This window comes from Tympanuchus pallidicinctus, unplaced genomic scaffold (assembly GCF_026119805.1).
Source record: "Tympanuchus pallidicinctus isolate F22 unplaced genomic scaffold, pur_lepc_1.0 scaffold15, whole genome shotgun sequence".
In the NCBI taxonomy this organism is placed as follows: Eukaryota; Metazoa; Chordata; class Aves; order Galliformes; family Phasianidae; genus Tympanuchus; species Tympanuchus pallidicinctus.
Genome location: NW_026294669.1, coordinates 27,409,586 through 27,429,049, shown reverse-complemented (window position 1 = coordinate 27,429,049; position 19,464 = coordinate 27,409,586). Strand labels below are relative to the sequence as shown.

General features: G+C 36.9%; 1 protein-coding gene across 5 annotated transcripts in view; it reads right to left on the bottom strand.

Annotated features, from left to right (window-relative positions):
- The window catches only part of DNAH7 (dynein axonemal heavy chain 7), a 98,956-nt gene extending 79,492 nt beyond the window's left edge, over positions 1 to 19,464 (bottom strand). For 3 of the 5 annotated variants that reach the window (XM_052675019.1, XM_052675022.1, XM_052675020.1), the window contains exons 1-14: positions 19,294 to 19,464; positions 15,993 to 16,058; positions 15,434 to 15,542; positions 15,171 to 15,318; positions 14,725 to 14,809; positions 14,321 to 14,501; positions 13,831 to 13,906; positions 11,711 to 11,836; positions 10,294 to 10,413; positions 8,069 to 8,252; positions 6,297 to 6,476; positions 4,976 to 5,251; positions 3,414 to 3,541; positions 3,165 to 3,243 (exon numbers count right to left, since the gene is read on the bottom strand). In XM_052675019.1, the coding sequence (XP_052530979.1) occupies positions 3,165 to 3,243; positions 3,414 to 3,541; positions 4,976 to 5,251; positions 6,297 to 6,476; positions 8,069 to 8,252; positions 10,294 to 10,413; positions 11,711 to 11,836; positions 13,831 to 13,906; positions 14,321 to 14,501; positions 14,725 to 14,809; positions 15,171 to 15,318; positions 15,434 to 15,542; positions 15,993 to 16,058; positions 19,294 to 19,308 (1,773 nt within the window). In that variant the 5' untranslated portion in view covers positions 19,309 to 19,464. Of the gene's footprint in view, positions 1 to 3,164; positions 3,244 to 3,413; positions 3,542 to 4,975; positions 5,252 to 6,296; positions 6,477 to 8,068; positions 8,253 to 10,293; positions 10,414 to 11,710; positions 11,837 to 13,830; positions 13,907 to 14,320; positions 14,502 to 14,724; positions 14,810 to 15,170; positions 15,319 to 15,433; positions 15,543 to 15,992; positions 16,059 to 19,293 lie in introns of those variants that run through there. The other 2 variants (XM_052675018.1, XM_052675021.1) reach the window with 2 other exon arrangements.

Sequence of the window (19,464 nt, the reverse complement as noted above, 5' to 3'; positions counted from 1 at the left end):
ACACACCAGCACGTATAAAAACTGATATCACAATTGAAGACAAAGAAAATCTTAATGTGACATAATGTGAAATTACTGGAAACATTTTTAGATAGGGATAAACTACCCATTGAATCTACACTTCTGCTCATTTTTAATAGCAGTCTTTACATACCAGAATGCATTTATTAGTATGGACCTAACAAACAACAATGTATTAAAAGAATCCAAAAGGAGACTGAGACAGCCCTCCAGCAATTATGGAATAACTGTTAGAAATAGACTTTGATGCTGGCTAAAATACTGCACGTTACATATAGGTATGGTAATTTGCGACTTTATTCCTCCAGCAGACACACATAGTATCATATGTATTCTAAAGGCACCATATTCTCAGCAGAGATTTAAACTTCTAAATATTCTATTTTTTATTCAGAAAAAGATACTGCTCTTATATTCTATGTTTGGCTTCACCGTAACAAAAGCTCCAACCACTCAGATTCACATTCAGCCAACCATGCAGGAATTATTTTAAGCACACATCTACATTCCACACATTTAACAACAAGCACATACATCAAAACTTGACTGAATAGCAACAGAGTAAGACATGTTGTTTTAAATGCATATGCAAATACTTTTTTGAAGTCCAGCTGAACTGGAGCCTGAATACATCACAGCAACAGCAGAGTTTTGATTACAGAAGCGGTATTTGTAAGTGAGAAGACGGGATTTTAGCTATCAAACTGTAAACCCTAATCTACTAAATTTTAAATGATAATTCAACACAGTATGTAAAAAGAAAATTATTTCATGCAACTTGCCAATGAGTGCTTCTTAAAGGTTTCTTGTTAAGAACTAAATACATATTTAAGCTCCTTACATCAGAGGTTTCAAGAGGTTTCTTTGATTAGTTTAGGATATTACAAATGGATTTTGAGTCTTCAACATCAAATTCAACTGCTTGAATTTAAATCGGAGGAACCAAGAAACATTCACTGTTTGAATATACTATCTGTTGAGAAGCCTGTAGAACACAGGATCTAAATTTGTACTGGTACGTTGCAATGCAGAAATTGTTAGCTCCTTATACTAGCTAGAGGGAGATATAAATAAAACTTGCTCCAAGACAATATCTTTGAAATCTTTGCCTCACGCAAATCTGTGACTAAACTTCTCAGTTACACCTACTTTATTAACTAAAACAGGACTGGCTCATGGGCTCAACCAGAGTTCAATCAGTTGGCTGCATTTAATAAATCTGGCGCTTAGCCTTGTTACATGTTACGCGATTAGACTGGGCCCATCAATCTAGCCTACCCAGATCCCCCTGCTAAGCCTTTGCTAATATCAAACATATCAACAGTGTCACCTAATTTGGTATCTCCTGTGAGATTACTGAGGATGCACTACAACTCCTCATCCAGACCAGTAATGAAAACATTAAAAAAAACTGGCCCAAAGACTGAGCTCTAAAAGATACCACTGATTAAAAGCCACCGACTGGATTGAACTCTACTCCCTAGGACTCTTTGAGTCCAGCCATCCAGCCACTTCTTCACCTGGAGAACAATATACTTGTCCAAGAAATGAGGTGCCAGTTTCTCTGGGAGAACACTATGGGAGATGGTATCAAATGCTTTACTAAAAAAAGGTAAACAATATCCATAGATTTTCTCTCACCCACTCAGCAGTTCATCTTGCCAAAAAAGGAGATCAAGTTAGTCAGGTAGGGCCTAAGAGTCATAAATCCAAACTGGCTGCCTCAGATCGTTTGGTTGTTTCATATACGCCATATGATAGCAAGCAAATTATCTGCTCTGCAGTTTCTCCTGCAAAGTAGGTCAGACTGACAGATGTATAATTCCCTAGATCTTTCTTCCTGCCTTTCATGTAGACTGGAATCACATTTGCTAACCTCCAGTCAAACAGGACCTCCCACATTAGCCAGGATTGCTGGTAGATTATTCAAAGTAGCTTGGTGAGGGCTTCATTAGTATGAATGTTGTCCAGTACTAAAGACTCAAGAAATTTCAAAACATGAAGGAGTGCACTTACAGTTTCCCATTGAATTATAAGGAATTCATCTCTCTCCATCATCGTTTTCCAAATCAAGGGGCTGAACACCCTAAGGACTATTGGCCTTACTAATGAAGACTGAGGTATATCAGGCATGAAGTACCTCAAAAAGGCATTAAATACCTCACAGGATGCCTGTGATTGATGCAGTGAATGAATGTCACAAGTTTCTGTTCTTTTCCGAGAATCTTCTTTTTAATTCCAGCCAAGTCAGCAGCTTTTTTGCCAACTTCTCATCATTATCTTTACCTAATGACACTACTGACAAAGAACTTGTACGAGAAGCATCAGCTCTGTCATATTCTTGTTCATTTCTTTTGCTCCCACAGTATTAGCATTATGCTCAAGAAGCAGTTTCTCTGTGGTAATCTTTTTAAGCCACTTGCCCATTTGGCGGGAGTTAGGTTAGTTAAAACTGAACAATACAATGTGTAAACCCACTCTTTTGTAGATTTGTGTGCCACTGTAAGCACACAAACTGCAATGCATTAATTACAATACGCTGAAAATGAATGAACGAGGGTGACCCTTCACATTGTGGAATATCCAGTCTTCCTCAGGACGCATACGTAGATGGTACAAGACCTTCTGACATGCGGACCAGGCAAAGGGGACCAGTGTCAATCTATATATTAGATATTGGTAAAGCTTGATTTCTTCCTGAATTGTTTAGATAAATAAATATGAAAGTTCTAATATGCACTCCAATGGATCACACGCAGCCTCTGATCTGCACACACCTCACTTCAGAGAGCACTGCCTTACAGAGTTTTGGTCCATGTCAACGCTCTCGCTTTCCAACAACATCACGGCACAGATGACTGCAGAGACAAAAGACTGTTCTAGGTAGGCAGTTCACTTGCAAGAATGATGATTCAGTGAGGAAGAGTTTAGATGTTTCTAAAAGAGCCAGGCTATGCCTTTTAGCCTCATGGCTAAAGATGACCTGTCCTTTTTAATTCTGTAACACAGATACAGTGCCAGTGACTTCAAGAGGGTCAGAATCACACCCATTAACTGCGTAACCTGCGTATGCTACTACTCCAGGACAGAATAATAGTATTCATAGCTGTTTTTGCTTGGTCTCATTAAAAAGAAGAGAGTACCTTAAGTTCCATTAGCTCCTGTGTACTAGACGGAGTACTAAGGGCTTTTTCTGATATTCTCTCAAATTCATCACATAGCCTGAAAAACAAATAAACAGTTTGGCAAGTTTGTTTCGTTTTAGTCATCCTTGGACAAATCACATACATTTGTAACAGCAAAAAATAAATTATCATATGCTTTAAGTTTTATGAAGTTCAGCAGTGGAAGCAAAACTAAACATTCCAGAAAACATTTTCAGTTTGAGTTACCTCACACTCATATCTTGATGATCTTTGAGTATTTTGGCAATAATTTTTTCACTAATATTATCTGCTCGCTTTGCCAAAGCATTTGTTAATTCATCACAGTGCAGTTCAAACATTCCTAGACGGAGACACTGAAATACAAATTTAAGTTACCCAAACATTGAACAACTTCTACGTACAATCATTCACTATCTTAAAAATAACATCAAGGCCCTCACCTAAGATTTCACTCAAGCCAAAAAAGGGTCCTAAAACTTTACAGTGAAGAAGAGAAAAAATACACACATAACTTTTCTTCTCTCTGTTCATGTCAAAATGTAACTAAACCTTACTTCTATCACTTTTTATCTTGACAATCTACTGCCTCATGCAGGAAGGGCATCTATTCTCTGTAAGAAGGCAGCAGCAGATGTTGTGTGGTGACATTACAGAGTTTGAGGTACGTCTAAAAAGCAGCAATCTCTTAGAAACACGTAGGCGTGTGGTACTGCTAAGGATTAAAACAAGGGGCCTCTGCCTCCCAGTGAGTCTCAGAATGCAGTGATTTCTTTAATTAGGGCAAGAGAGCTTGACTTTCAGACACAGGAACCCTTATGACTAATAACTACTTGTTTCTCCAGACGCTTGCATTGAATTCAAGTAACAATTTACAGAAAATCACTTAGAACTTCGAGTTCTTTTTCACAATGTGAGAATAAAGAATTCTTACCACAGAACATTGTTATAAATACAAAAAGAAGAGGATCACATTATGGATTACCTCACTTAGACACTTGGAAGGAATTTTGGTGTGACCAGATCCAAAGACCTTTTGTAATTTCAAATCTGGAAGGAGCATACTGTGAGAACTTTCACAAGTCTCCCAGTGAATACCTACTGGGGTGCTCCAAAAGTAATGCCTCCTGCCCTATTATATTGGCCCACAACATCAGAGGGAAATATTAATGGGAATGTTCAATCTCTACTGTCATAGCACCAACGTCTCATTACATGTTGTCGCCAAGTAACAGATGGCAGCAGAGGGGAGTTTGTGACAAAATGGCATCTGAAGCAAAGATTTGAATTCCTCCATGTGGAAAAAAATGGCACCCGCTGACATTCATCAATGTTTGCTGAACATTTATGGAGACCTGACAGTAAGGTGTTGGTGGTGCACTTCAGCAGTGGCAACAGCAACAATGGGTTGCTCAGTTTTTCCACAAGTACAGTAATCAGGCTCTAGTTCATCACTGGTTTAAAAGCATTGACAATGGTGTTAACTGTTGAAAAACAGTGCTTTGAATTCACTCTATTTGTCTTTTGGAATTTTCTCTATCAGATAGTGTTACTATGCTCTTTGTTAGGAGGCATTACTTTTGAAAGGACCTATACAGAAAAAAGCACTACATTTTACCAAAACAAGGCAAATCCTACCCAGAAATACTAACTTAACAAAAAAATGCTTATTTTTCTGAAAAATTAATTTTACTTCACTTATCTCACAGTTAATTATCATCAATTTTGACTAACAGTGTTCTCAGAGAAAAAAAATCAACACTAAAATTAAGAATATTTTTATAATTTACCTTTCTAAAAGTATATTTTAATTCCTCACTGAGTTTCTTATACTTCATAATTTCTCCTTTCATTTCTTCAAAAGTATGTTGCTCAGTCAGGAATTGATCTGTATCTTGTTCAGCTTGTCTGTTTATCAGGAGGCTGTACTTATCATAAACCTTGACATGTTCCACAGGTGCAGCACTTTCTTTGATAATTTCTTCTCTGATCATTCTCTTATGTTCATCCAAGATCTCATCAAGGATTACAGGTTTCAGGACAGCTGATGGGGACTCGCTTTTTGGCTTTGGAAAAAAAAAATACAGAAATAGGATAAATGAATAAATAAATAACAATCAGAAGGACACGACATTTTCAATTTACACTTATTTTTGTAGATCAGCTACATTAAGGAAGATTAACAGGATAAAAAAAAACAGTTAAATTCTACTTCAATTTTCTTCTAATTATTCAATTTTCTTCTATAATTTCTTCTCATTATTATCTAATTATAATTAGAAGAAATTATTATTTCTTCTAATAATACTTATTATTATTATTAATACTTATTACTATTGTTATTTTTTAATACACAATTATTTACATACAACTACCAATTTTGTGAATCCTAAGTTACAGAAGTTTATCTCCAGCAGGAACTCAGAATTCTAAGTAAAAGTCCATTCCAAATAAAGTCATCAATAATTTCAGTCTACACTGTCTTTATTTTTCCTGAATGACCAGCAATTCAATTTTGCTATCCACCAATGACTTTGTAACATTAGAAACGTGGAAAGTATTTTCCTGCAACCCTCCAGATGCTATTAAACCTTGCTCTTATGCATTTAGACATGCTTCTTTTCATTTTTCTTTTTAAAGGTTATTGATTACTGTTTTTATAAATAGTATTACAGTTATTCAAGTTTCTGGCAAAACAGAAACTGCTTTAAAATTACAGCTCAGATTTTTTAAAGGACAGTCTATTCATAAGATTCTATGTTTAAAGTGACAATATCATTTCCAGTGTCAAAATGAAGGCCTATTTTCAGAATTCTGGAGAAACATGCTTAAAATTTGAATGCATCAATTTTGTTTGCAGTATATAATACATTTGTAGTAGCTACTGTAGAAAATAGAAAAGAGAAAATAGCTGATGACTTTTTATTTGCTTAGAGAACAGTAACTGGGTCTTTTCATACAAAAAAGATTACTTCAGAAAGTTCAAAATATCATCAAAGCATATTAATGTGTTACTGCGTGGTCTGACATTATGACTATTCATTAAAATACTCAGAAACTAAACATAGAAATAATGAGAAAACTAAAACTGTGAGTACTGTATTTTCTTACCAACTTAGAAAATAATTTGGTCTCAATTCTTGGTATATCACTGACAGCATTAATCATCACAGCATAAACATTCAGTAATACATCCTCATAGTCATTAAAGTCAGGTTCAAATTTAATACAGTCATTCACAAGTGTTGCCCTCAGGATGAAACCAGGGTGTTCGTAAGCTCGAACTGACTTCTAAATTAAAAAATAATAATAAAATAAATTAAAGTATTATTTAATCTAAATAACACAAAAAATGTCAAAGGACCATTAGGAATTACTCAGGATTTTAACTACAAATTACAATTACTAATTCTACTAAAAATACCAGTGCAAATACGAAGTATGTCTCTGATAATAAATAACAGTTTTACATGAATTTTAAGATGAATTACAGTATTGTTTCCAGTTGACATAAAAAGTATCTTCTATACACCAGCCAACAACTCATATAAAGTTGTTTGCACAAACTGATGCAGAGCAGTATTATAGCAGCAGCCCTCACAAGTATAGGAATATACAAATACAGGTACAGCAGCACACGCATCCATCACCTACCCCAGTCACTGTGGAACTAATTTCCTTTAAATAAAAAAAAAAAAAAGTTATTTCTAATTTTATTTAGTAAACCATGAACCTGATTTGAGGAGAAAAAAAAAAAAAAAAAAAAAAAAAACAGAAAAAAAAAAAAAGCCAAAACAAAAAAAACACCCTAGTCTGAGAAACACTGCGAGCTATATTTGCAGTAAATGGTTGAACTCTTTTGCAGTATAGATTCCTATGTATCCCAATACAAAAAGTTCTGTATGCTTTTGCCCCTGGTGGCACCATTTGATTTTATATGGTACCTTTAATCTAAATCAGGCATCTTTTAACTTTTCTGTATCTCTGATATCTTTTAACTATAACAAATTTTAATCAGGAGCCATAAGAAAGCATTTAATCACCATTGTGTAGCTTGAATAATGGATAATCACTCAGAAGCAGAACATTAGAGATAATACACATATTTCTAACAACAACAGGAAACAGCACTGTGGACGTCAAATCTTACTTAATTCAGGAGTATACAAAGCAACTTGGGGAAGAAGTAGGAAAGAAAATCATACACTCTGCTTTCACAGTATAATTCCTTACCTAGATTCTCTGCATATTTTTCCATATTATTTCATCCCTTTATTATTATTATTTCATTATTATTCAGTATCACCTGGAGCTAGAGATTCTTTAGATATGTAAGAGCAAGGATGTATTAATGGAAAGCTGAGCAAAGATTCAGCTGCACTACAAAACATAAAATTCAAGGAGAAATGTTTATCGCCACAATAGACACTGTGTAAGTCCAAAAGTGAAATTCTTCTTGCTTTCCCACCACCCCACCCCCTCAAACCACAGACAGTAGAGAGAAGATAAGCCTTCAATACAGATGGAGATGATGGGGAGGTAGCACTAGAACACTGAGCAAGAACAGTTTCACTTTTGGACTTACATGATGTCTACGGTATTTATAGCACAGGATTTCTACTTTAAACCTAACTAACTGCAGCAGGTTCCTGTACATTATCAGATTTAAAATGTCAGTATTTCCCTCTGACATAAGTTATTATGGTTTTTTAACTCTGTTTAATAAACACCGCATACATACAACACCACATCTTTTTTCCTCAAGAAAGTAACTGAGACCAGAGTTCATATTTTCTTTTCTTCCCTAAGTAAAACCAACGGGAAACAAATAGTAGGTACAAGGATAAGCAGTGCTACTAGTAGAGGCATGAAAGAGGACTTACTGCTGGTTGAACAATTAAATCTGTAAAGTCCTGAATTGATTGTAAAAGTAATTGTTGCAGTTGACGAGTCATTAAAGTGGCAGCACATCTGAAGAAGGCTTCTAATTTAGCAGTGCTGGCATTGCTGGGTATTTGCTTTTTTTTATTACCTTGGTAAAAGATTTTCTGCACTTCTGGAAGCCACCTAAAGAGAATACAATATTTCTCTTAGTTCTTCGAGAGATTAGTATTAATAAACCTATAGTTGTTGAATGCTTGCAATACGTGCATGAACAAAGAATGCTGCAGTATACCTGGGGAACTGTAATGTAATTAGCTCATACAATAGTACCTTTAAATTCAAAGGAATCATGTATCTGAAAATGTTATCTACTACTATGAAACCATACTTAAAATAAAAATCCATGACAGACAAATCCACCTGCTTGCACTAGTCTCCTATTTCTCAAGTCAACAGAAAGACCTCATAGGCAGCGTACTTAAGTCCCAGAGACTACGCACTTCCTTCTCCATCTTTGCAACCTTAGTAGATTTTAGATATTAAAGTTTCCCAGAGGGAATTCTGCCCTGCCATTCTTAGCCAAAATTGTGCCAACCTGGCTCTAGCACTGGAGGGAAATAGGAAAGATGAAAACACAAAAGAGTGCAGCCTTACAACTGTTTATGAGGTGCACGGTGATAGGACAAGGGGGAACAGCTTTAAACTAAGACTGGGGAGGTTTAGGTTAGACATTAGGAGGCAGTTTTTCCACACAGAGGGTGATGATGCACTGAAACAGGTTGCCCAAGGAGGTTGTGGATGCCCCATCCCTGGAGGCATTCAAGACCAGGCTGGATGTGGCTCTGGGCAGCCTGGTCTGCTGGTTGGCGACCCTGCACATAGCAGGGGGATCAAAACTAGATGATCATTGTGGTCCTTTTCAGCCCAGCCTATTGTTGTATGATTCTTCAGTTAAGAACACAAAGACATTTTCAGGGTCAGAAAGAAATAGAAATGAAAATAGTTGAGGCAGTTATTAACACAATTATGGGCCAACAGAAATAAAAACTCTCCACACCATGAAAAAGAAAACAACTGACAAACAAACAAGAAAAACTACAACCCTAATAATCAGGAATCTAGTAAATACAACAGCTGTTCTTCTTAATTTAAATCTAAAATAGTAAAAAAAGCAGTAGTAAATAATTGCAGGAAGCAATCATTGGGGGTTGGTTGGATGATCTCAAGGTCCCAACCCCTGCAATAGTGTAGTTACTGAATAAAGATCAGATATATACAAACAATACAACACAGCTACAAATATCTAAAAAAGACCTAGTAATTACTATGCTTCTACTTCAGCATATTAAGCACAAAAACAAGAAAATTGCCCTTCTTTCAGAAATACTGCTAGATGGATATACGAATATTACGCTGCTCAAACACTCTGTTTTTCAAAAACTCTTTTATACTCTAATGTCAATGGATGTCATTAATAAAACATTCTTTAGATGACATTGGTTTAAAAAAAAAGGTTAAAAAGTGAAAACATACAAACTGAAATACCACACTCATTAACAAAAGTTCTATACAGTTCTATATATTAACCTAACATAAGGATAATCTCAATTACTCCTATCCCCAGGAGGCACTTTCTTTCTTTGAAGTAGGGATGGAGCAAGTCTTATTATACAAAAATTCCACCATAATTTACTTTTTTAAATGTCTTAAATTATTGATAAGTAGAAACACTGCTTTTTCAGTGTATTTCTTCAGAATTCAGTATTACAGCTGTTTTAAATGGCCTGAAAAACAAGGCAGAAAAAAAAACCAGGGAAACTTTAAAAAGCAGACTAATCTGAAATAGCTCCAAGAATTCTTTGAAGAATAGCAATTAGATGACAAGGGAGTCCTCAAAATAAAAGCTTTTCTCAAAATAGACTAAGATACTGATCAGGTCCCACAGATTATCCAATTCTGAATGAATCCGTGCCCTATAGGAGATAAAAAGCAAAACACAACACACTGAAATTTGGAACAAGAAAACAACATAAATCACAGTAAGCTCAACAAAAATATTTTCATTCACTGGCCTCAAAGCATTTCCAAACACTCCAACTCTTTCTTTGATACGTATTATTAAAATTGGTCATTCTTTCTGTCTCTGAAAAGTCCAGAATTTCAAAAACACCCAAAGAAAAAGATCTCCATATAACTTAAAATACATAGATGCACTGGATCATACTTCCTAGATAGAACAGCTTTGGATTTTCCAATTTCCTGGATGACTTGAACCTGGAAAGATGCAAGTTCCTTGGCTTCCAGTTTCTTGTGAAATAGCTCTGTATCAAGAAGGCGTAAGTTTCTGAAACAGAATATAACATGAATATTTTAGAAGTGCATTCACAGCACCTTATTATTTCCTTATTTCCATAAAACCTTATTTCATATTTCAAATGTTATTTATTTTAAACATTTATATTTTATTTTCAGGAACACCAAATGTATGTACTTCAGCACTTTCTGTATTTATCTAAATTATCTAAATTTCTGTAATGATCTAAATGGAGATAATTACTGCATTTGAGTATATTAATTGGTATTTTCAGAGTTGGAGTCCATGTGTATATTTGACCCCATACTGCATATGGGATCAAACACTGACACTTCTAAATGTTTTAAACAGCGACCTTCCCAAAGACTTGGTGGATTTTTACAGATATTATGAAACAACGTAGAAATAAAGATAATTATCTACACCAAGCTTGGAAATAATTTTCAGTATTCATATTCCTTAAATAAATAATTTAATATTGTCTGTTCATTAGCAGATACAACAAAAACAAAAACAAAAAACAACCCTGTAAAGTCATTACAGCACTTAACAGGTCAATTCATTGCCCTTTTCATCACCAGTCAAGAAATAAGCAAGCAGTTCCTGACTTAAAAAAAAAAAAGAACAAAAAAATTCTCAAAATGAGAAAAAGCTAAAATGACTATTTCAAAAATGGAAGTCTTTTTCAGACTTGTCAGAAGCAGGAAAGTTGCCAATCTGTAAGATAACAAAGAGAAAAAAAAGAGGGGAAAAAAGAAAAAACAAAAACAGGGAAAAAAAAGATAACATAAGATTTCTAGCAGCTCCATTCTGGATCCTCTCTGTACAATGGACATGATGGCATAAATTGTAGTTTCAGTGGAACAGTTATAGAAACAAAATGACAGACAATCACAAACTACCAGGTCCAGATGGTATTTCATCTAAATATACAGCTAACAATCTAACTTCCATTTGCAGTTTCTTGCTTATTAATGCCTAGATACAAGGGGAAATAAGATGGCATAGGTGACTTTTTTTTTTTTTTTTTTTCTTTCCCTGTGATCTCTGGGGAAGTACAGATAAGAAAGCTTGACCTGTACACATGGAAAGTTGGCAGAAACTCTTCAAAGCATGAAGTCAGAGAGCACACAAAAACAATGTATTTTGGGAAAATGGTGTTTGAACAAAGCATGTTCACAATCTGTTTCCAGATGCAGATATTGTAGCTGTCCCAAATTCAGGAAGGCAACCTTGAAACCTTAAGATACCACCATCTACTATTTCCTCACCTAGATTCTGAAATCACTGAGCATCTGATAAGCTAAGAGATATTGATAACACTTACTTAAATGAAGTTTCCCATAGCTTCAGAACAGCTAGCATTGAAGGATTTATTGCATGCAAGTTTTCTCTTATGTAACTGTACGCTGACTTGAAAGACTTATTCCAAGGTTTTGGGACAACTTCTATTCTAAAAAGCAAAACAAAACATAAACACAGAAAAAAAAGAACAAAAAAAAAAACAACAACCAAGAAACGCAGTAGGATGGACACAGCTGTTCTAAAAACCAAAATATTTATATATCTGCATTAAAATAATTGTTTTCCATCCCAAAAAGCTCATATAAATAGCTGAAGTAGCTCAGGAGGTAAATCTGGTTTTCTACTCATTACTCAGGTATTAAAAATACTGTCTTCAAATACTGGTCAATATACATTAAAAAGAGAGATAGGAAAAAAAGAAATATTGGTCTTAGGACATTTAAGAGATCTGTAGCCTATTTATAGGTCCCTTATATTAAGAATGTAATAAAATCATACATACATACGTAATCAACTAATGAATACATAATCTTCTGTAGTATATTTTTGTTTACACATAATATTCAATTGGTCATCATTCATGAGTATAGAGCCTTTTTATAAATCCACTTGGTCTGCTTTCAAATTTTTAAGAACATAAAGCTTCTTCAGTGGGGTTTTTTAATATATCCATAGGGCAGCTTTTTTTCTTTAAAAACTGAAACAGGGTCATTTGCCATTTTATGCAGACAACTAAATTCTATTATTAAAATACTGAGTATTGCAATTGAAGAAATGGACATTGCAACCTTTACTATCTTTGCTTTAACTTATATTAAATTATACACTTGTAACTACAGTTTTTTACAGAATGAACTGCACAACCCCATTCAGGAATCAACCACAGAACTATTTAGTTTTGCATAGATAAAAACATAGCTTATGTCCTCAATTCCTTGTAACTGTTTCATATCTCTCCGAATGTTCTTACAGTGATGTCACAAAATAGAGTATAAAACTTTCACCTGCTTCAGATCTAGTTTTCATCAAATCTCAGATTGATGAGGAGTTTCCAAGCAAAAGAAAAGGTTACGTAGATATGTGAGTACACAGACTCCACCTCAGAGAACTAAGGATCTACATGAACAACTTTCATTTCCTCTTTAAGTGGTTTCTGCATATTCACATTAGGAAATAACCTTCTAAATGATAATGTCCTGAAAGGTTGGTAGCAATGAAGTCATAATTAGAATCTAAAATACTGCTTTGCCATACTGAACTTCAAGCTCGGACAACAAATCTCAGATCAGAAGTATTTTCCTAAATCTGCATGTGAAACTAGGTAAATTGTGCAAACAAGGAACTGGTAATTCTGATATAAACTTTTACCCATTTCTCAGTGAATCTGTATCCTATAGGAGATTTTAAAAAAGTAATAATAATTTGGCTTTAGGAAGTTAAAAAACCTTGCTGAATTTCCACATCTATCTGACATGTTTCTCTAGAAGAAAAATTCATATTTCAAGTACTGTTAATGAAATAAAATCATTTTGCCAAAGACTGTTGTAGAAGGACAATGTTATACTTTGAGTTTAATATGCAAGCATACAATATAAGCTCATATGAAAACTACTGCGATATCCAACAAAATGACAGTTCCTAGTAGGCATGGAAGGTCTACAGTTAGAAACTGTAGGATGGCCTCTTATCGGGGGATAATATAACTCTCTCATTACACATTATTTCTCTTTTCAATATGAAAACTGTCTCAGTAATATCTGTCACAGCCACCCTCCTATATACTTCAATGCCTGCCATTTGGTATTTGAAAGCATATACCTCAGAAAATCTCAAGCATATACCTCAAAACACAAGAATTTGCCCTTCTGTATCTTATTTTCAAATGCTGTGAGATTAAATGTAGGAACTTCTTACCAGTTAAACACTGCAAAACAAAACTAATTCCCAACAACTATTCAAGGTAGACACATTTTTTCCAAGGAAGTTGTATAAGCATTAACTGAGATAATAACTAAAATAAGTTTACTTTTACTGTTTTGTGCAGTGCTCAAGCCAACACTGAGCAACACTACCTAAGACAATTCATTACACGTTACTGTACATCACTGCTCTATAGTCAGTTGAATAAATATATTTTCTTACTCTGCACGATGAGGTAAAAGACTATCTTTCTTCTTGTCTTCATCTTTTTCTCTGGTGTCTCTTAAGACAAAGTCAACTATGAAAGATGTTCCAAAATAAAAGAAAAAAGTGAAAACAAAAATAAAAAAATAAGCTCAAATAAAGATAAACAAAATGTCCAAATGGACAACTCATTGACATAAATGGTTTTACGTGGAAATACATGAAAAGAAATTTAGTAGAAAGCTATACAATTAAATTGGGGTTTAGAAAAAAGTATCTTTTTAAATTGTTGAAAGACTAAAAATACTGAGTAATAATAGTTTTACTATTAGAAGGGTAAGAACAACAGCATATATTTTTTTCATTAAATTCCTCCTCTACGATGAAGCAGAGTGCTTTACGGTAGCTCTCTCACTTTTGGTAGCTCTCAGAAGTGAGCAGCACTCGATGACGAACACTTTTGAGTATTATCAACTTAGGACAAAACGAGTAAGTATTAGAAATCTACCTATAGCCTTCTTTACACTCAGAAAATAGTCTTCTTTCATTTCATCAGTCAGTGAACGAATGCTTTCATCAAATGATTTCAGATGCTGTGGAATTAAAACTAAAACGTGATCTAACCAGGCTTCATCCAGTGGGGCTACATTTGCTGTATCAATTCCATGGCGAATGTAATAGTAGTATTTCTGCAGGATGGAAGAATGCATTGGTTAAGTTCAGTACTAGACAGCAATTACTAGTGCAGGTTTCAGTAAAACATGGGCTGATTTAGTAAAAATAAACGTAATTAGTGTCAAGTGCTTTTTTGTTTCCATAATTCTATCATTATATCAATCATCTTGTCTATATTTACAATAAATAACTGGCAATACTTTAAATTTAATGGTCTTGAAAATAGCCTTTACCTACCACAATATCCTTCTCTATTGCTGTAGAGGAATCTGCTCTTGGAGACTGGGATTCATTAAGGGGTTCTTCAGTAATGTCTTCCTGCCTGACGTAAAAACAAAACAAACAAACAAGTGTGCATCACATTCTTCAGATACATTTCAGTGTCATAAGCAGTATATAGCCATCAACCACGCGAGCTATGAATAAGCAGCACAAAACAAATGTGACTGGCAAAACTTTACAAAAAATGCAAAACATTATGATTCAAAAAGAACACTGAAGCACGCAACCAAGTTTGTAAACAACCTGCTAAGGTTCAGATTTTAAAGTCAGCAATACAGTTCATTGTCATATAAATATTTCCTTTTGATTTATAATCTTCAAATTTTTGAAATGACTTAAAAAAAAAATTGGTCCATCTAACAACAGGAGAAAGTACATTTTTCAAACATCATTAAACTCACAATATAATGTTAACCAGAGCACTTCTGAAACGTTCCTGGCTTTTTTTCAGATGACTGCAGCTTTGCAGTTTAGAAGTTGATGGCTCAGCTTCATTATCTCTAGAATCTTGTATCTTGAGTCTCTTGCATCTTGCCTTCAAATACTCTCCTTGCAGAAAAGCACATTTTGAAATTAAGTTTTAAAAACAGTTCGAAATGCATGACGCATTTCCTTATGCTTCTGAAAGATTTTCTTCAGTAGCACCAACTACTGTTAGCCTTACCAGATGGGTACTCATTTTTTACAGAAAACTCATCTGGCTCATCATCTTCCCACTCTTTTCTCAGGCGGAATGAAGGACAAGTCTGCTGCCATGGTAGATGAGAGCTTGCCTGGAAGAAATATTTTGTGTTTTAGTTTTACACTAGTTGTAGGTGCTAGTAGCACTTCAAGATATTTTAAATACAAATAAATAAATACATACATAACCTAGTATATAGTAGGAACAAGGCAGCATAAAAATGATACACTAAACTATTACCTGCATGTTGCCCTCAACTTTAAAATATCCAGCCCAGCAGAGATAAGCACACTAAACTTACACGCAAATATTTGCATACCCTCTAGCTTTATACTTTAAACATCTACAGATTTGTTCAAATATTCTACTTTCAATGTTTTGAAAACATTGAAACATATTTCCACATACTTAAATGTGAATAATACAAGTACATAATGCAGACAACATGCACGTATTACACTTCAATATGATCTGAAATCTTTATGTAATTGCCATGTACACACTTGAAAACTAAAACTTACAAAAAATCCAACAAAACTACCTGAGGTAGCTGTGGTATGAAGCTCGCTGCTCTTTTTGCAAACTTCCCTTTGACACTTGGAGCGGCCTTGGGAAAAAATCACAAACATTTTAATTACTACTAATATTAGACTTCCAGCCATACTTAAACATCTTCAAAGAAGCTATAAATCCCTTTTCATCTCTGATCCATAGTTGCTCTGGAAGTTATGCCTCCCACATATTTCAACGTAAACTAAACCAGACACAAAGAATATGGTAACACTACTTGATAGAACCAATTCTCAGCTACAGAACAATATTTTCCAACAGAGTCACCACCATTAGCTCTGCATTTTCACCAGCAATGAACAAGAGCCTGCATGCTGTGTTATAAAAACCTGTACCCGTGGAGGTGACCCACTGTCACCACTGCTGAAACACATCATCCAACACTGTTTGATCTCCATAAATGTTCAGCAAGCATTAATGAATGTCAATGGGTGCCACTTCTTCTGCATGGAAGAATTCACTTCCACCTTTGCTTCATATGCACTTCCATGTCAGATGCCATTTTATCAGACTGTCCCTCTGCTGTTCAGCAACAACATGTTACAGGATACTGGTGGGAAGGTTCAACCTCTGCAGCCATACCACCAAGATTCACTTCTGACATCGTGGACCAACATAATAAAATAAGAGGCATCACTCTCAGAGCAGCACTCACACAATATTTTTTATAAGCACAACCATGTCACTTCTCCGACAATTTCTAGTGTGCTTCCATGTAAAATTTAACTTTCCCAAATATCTTTTACAAATCACAGCCTGGAGAAATCTATTTTATGCTGGGAAGCATTTGAAGTATATTTTTGCCAACACAAACATTAAAGAATTAAAAGATACCAAGACATAGTGTAAACATACAGTTAAGTTTTTCATTCAGGTTCATCAGTTAGCACATATTGGTCCTTTATCCTAACCCATAATCTTCCAATTAAAGACTGCCCAGCACTCTCTGCTCTTCCATAAGGCTGACCCCTCAGCATGAGACAGAAATGCTGGCTGTCCCTCTGACCGTGCCCAGGATCCCAACTAACGTGTTTTTAGCATAGCACCTCACTGTGAGCAAACAAGACAGGCTAGCTGTACAATTATTTGAAACTGGTAAACATAAGCACCTTTGGCTGCTCCTCCATTTGTCCTCTGCTTCAGCCTGGCACCAGTGCCCAGCATCACACACACCTCTTCATGCAGCTGCACTTGCAGTAAAGTAATGCTACATCTATGCCACAGCTGTCCTTGTTGTGCTTCATTTCTTACGCAAGGATTGTACAGTGGAGAAAAGCTGCAGAAGTTTGTATGAGCTCACCTGAGCCACTCTTCCACAAGTCACATTGCAGTACAGCTGCTGTGCTACAGGACACTCAAATTTTAGACACACAATTACAAGAACTGTAGTGATTCACATGCAAGTCAGAAAGTCCAAAGTCAACCTCCGTCAAAATTCAGGAATTTGAGTGATGAAGATGTGGCACTGAGGAACATGGTCAGTGGGCACGGTGGAGATGGGTGGATGGTTGGACTGGATGATTTTAGATGTCTTCTCCATCCAACCTGAATGATTCTAGGACTCTGTTCTCCATGGAACAGTTTCCTGCCTACATTCCGTGCTCCAGCCTCCTAACTATCCCACCGGATCCTGGTTTGTCAGCAGCTTTACTGCTGGATCTGAGCCAGAGTCACTTCAATTGGTTCGGAATCTTGAGTATAGGCGTGCTCTTTATTCTTCACATAGTAAGACTGATATTTAGAACTACACTAGCACTAATGCTCTTTAATATTCTCATCAAACACACTGGCAGTGGGATAGGGAGCACCCTCAGCATTTTTAATTACACCAAACTATGTGGTCAACACACCTGAGAGACACAGTAATACCCAGAAAGACCTAAATAGGCTTCAGCAGCAGGGCCAGGTGAACCTCATCAGGTTCAACATTGTTGCCCTGCATCATGGCAACCCCTACCGTCATTGCAAGCTGGGAGAACAAAGGACTGAGCACAGCCCTTCTAAAAAGGAATTGGTAGTAATGGTGGACAGAAAGCTGAACATGAGCCACCAATGTTTGCAGCCCAGAAAGCAAACTGTATCCTGGGCTGCATCAAAAGCAGCATGATCAGCAGGTCAAGGGAGGCGATCCTGTCCCTCTACTCTACTCTGCACTAGCGAGACCTTACCTAGAGTGGTATGTCCAGATGTGGAGTCCTCAGTACAGCAGAGACATAGACATGTTAGAGTGTGACCAGAGAAGGGCTACGAAAATGGAACACCATTCCTACCAAAGCAGACTGAGAGAGCAGGGGCTGTTCAGCCCAGAAAAGAGAAGGCTCCGGAAACACCTGACGGCAGCCTTTCATTATCTAAAGGGAGGGGCTTTAGGAAGGAAGGGGCAGACTCTTTAGCAAGATCTGTTGTGACAGGACAGGGAAGATTTACAGTAAGAGTGGTGGGGCACTGGAATAATATATATATTTTTTCAATCTTGAAACCCATTCTCAAACTGTATAATCAGAACGAAAAGCAGGGCTGCACGCTTTCTGCCGCTCACACGGCTGTGTTCAGGCCGCAAATCTAAACGCATGCAACTCCTCGCTGTAAGCGAAGCCGGCACCGCGCGCCCCCCCCCGCGCACCGCCGTTGCTGAGCGCTGGGCGCGCATCAGGGGCCGGGCAGGGCAGCGCGTGCCAGGCAGCGTCGGACACGGCTGGCACAATCCAACCCCCTGCTAATGCAGGTGCCTACAGCAGGTCGAACTCCTGGTTAGGAGTAACAGAAACCTGAGCGGATTTTTTTTTTTTTTTTTTTTTTTTTTTCTCCCTACAAATAACAGGAGTAGAAAAGTTTTCACCGCGTGCAACATTACGCAGATTTGTTGTTCTTTTTTTGTTTTTGTTTTTATTAAAACACCAAAACGCTCTACACAGCCATCTGTAACCCTGAGATTCCGGCATCCTTAACGCCTCGCAGCACAGCCGCTGCCGGCACCAACAGCCACACAGAGAGCCCCGCGGTCCGGACGGCGCCGATGCGCACCCTCCGATACGCACCCAACGTAACACAAACTGCAGAACTTCGAATCCACCAAAGGAATGAACCGAAGGAAAGCGGCGCAGTTCTAAGGATTTACGTTACTTCGAAGAAACACCGCCCGAAAAGCTCTCAGCTGCAGCCCTCTTTCCCCGCACCAGCACCCCCTCAGCAGCTCGCTGCACCGCAGCTCCGCTCCACCCCCCCGCCAGCCCCCGGCTGCAAACGAGCTCCGCAGCGGCTCAGCGCCGTACCTGCTCGGTGCCCATGTCCGCTCGGACGGGACGCGGCCGCACTGAGGAGCCGCCGTTGCCCCGCAGCACCGCGAGCGAGTGCGACGGTTGCCCTGTAAACCGTGACGGCCGCGCGGGAGCAGCCCCGCCCCGTGCCCTGCGCTCGGAGCGACTCGCCTGTATTGAAGACCG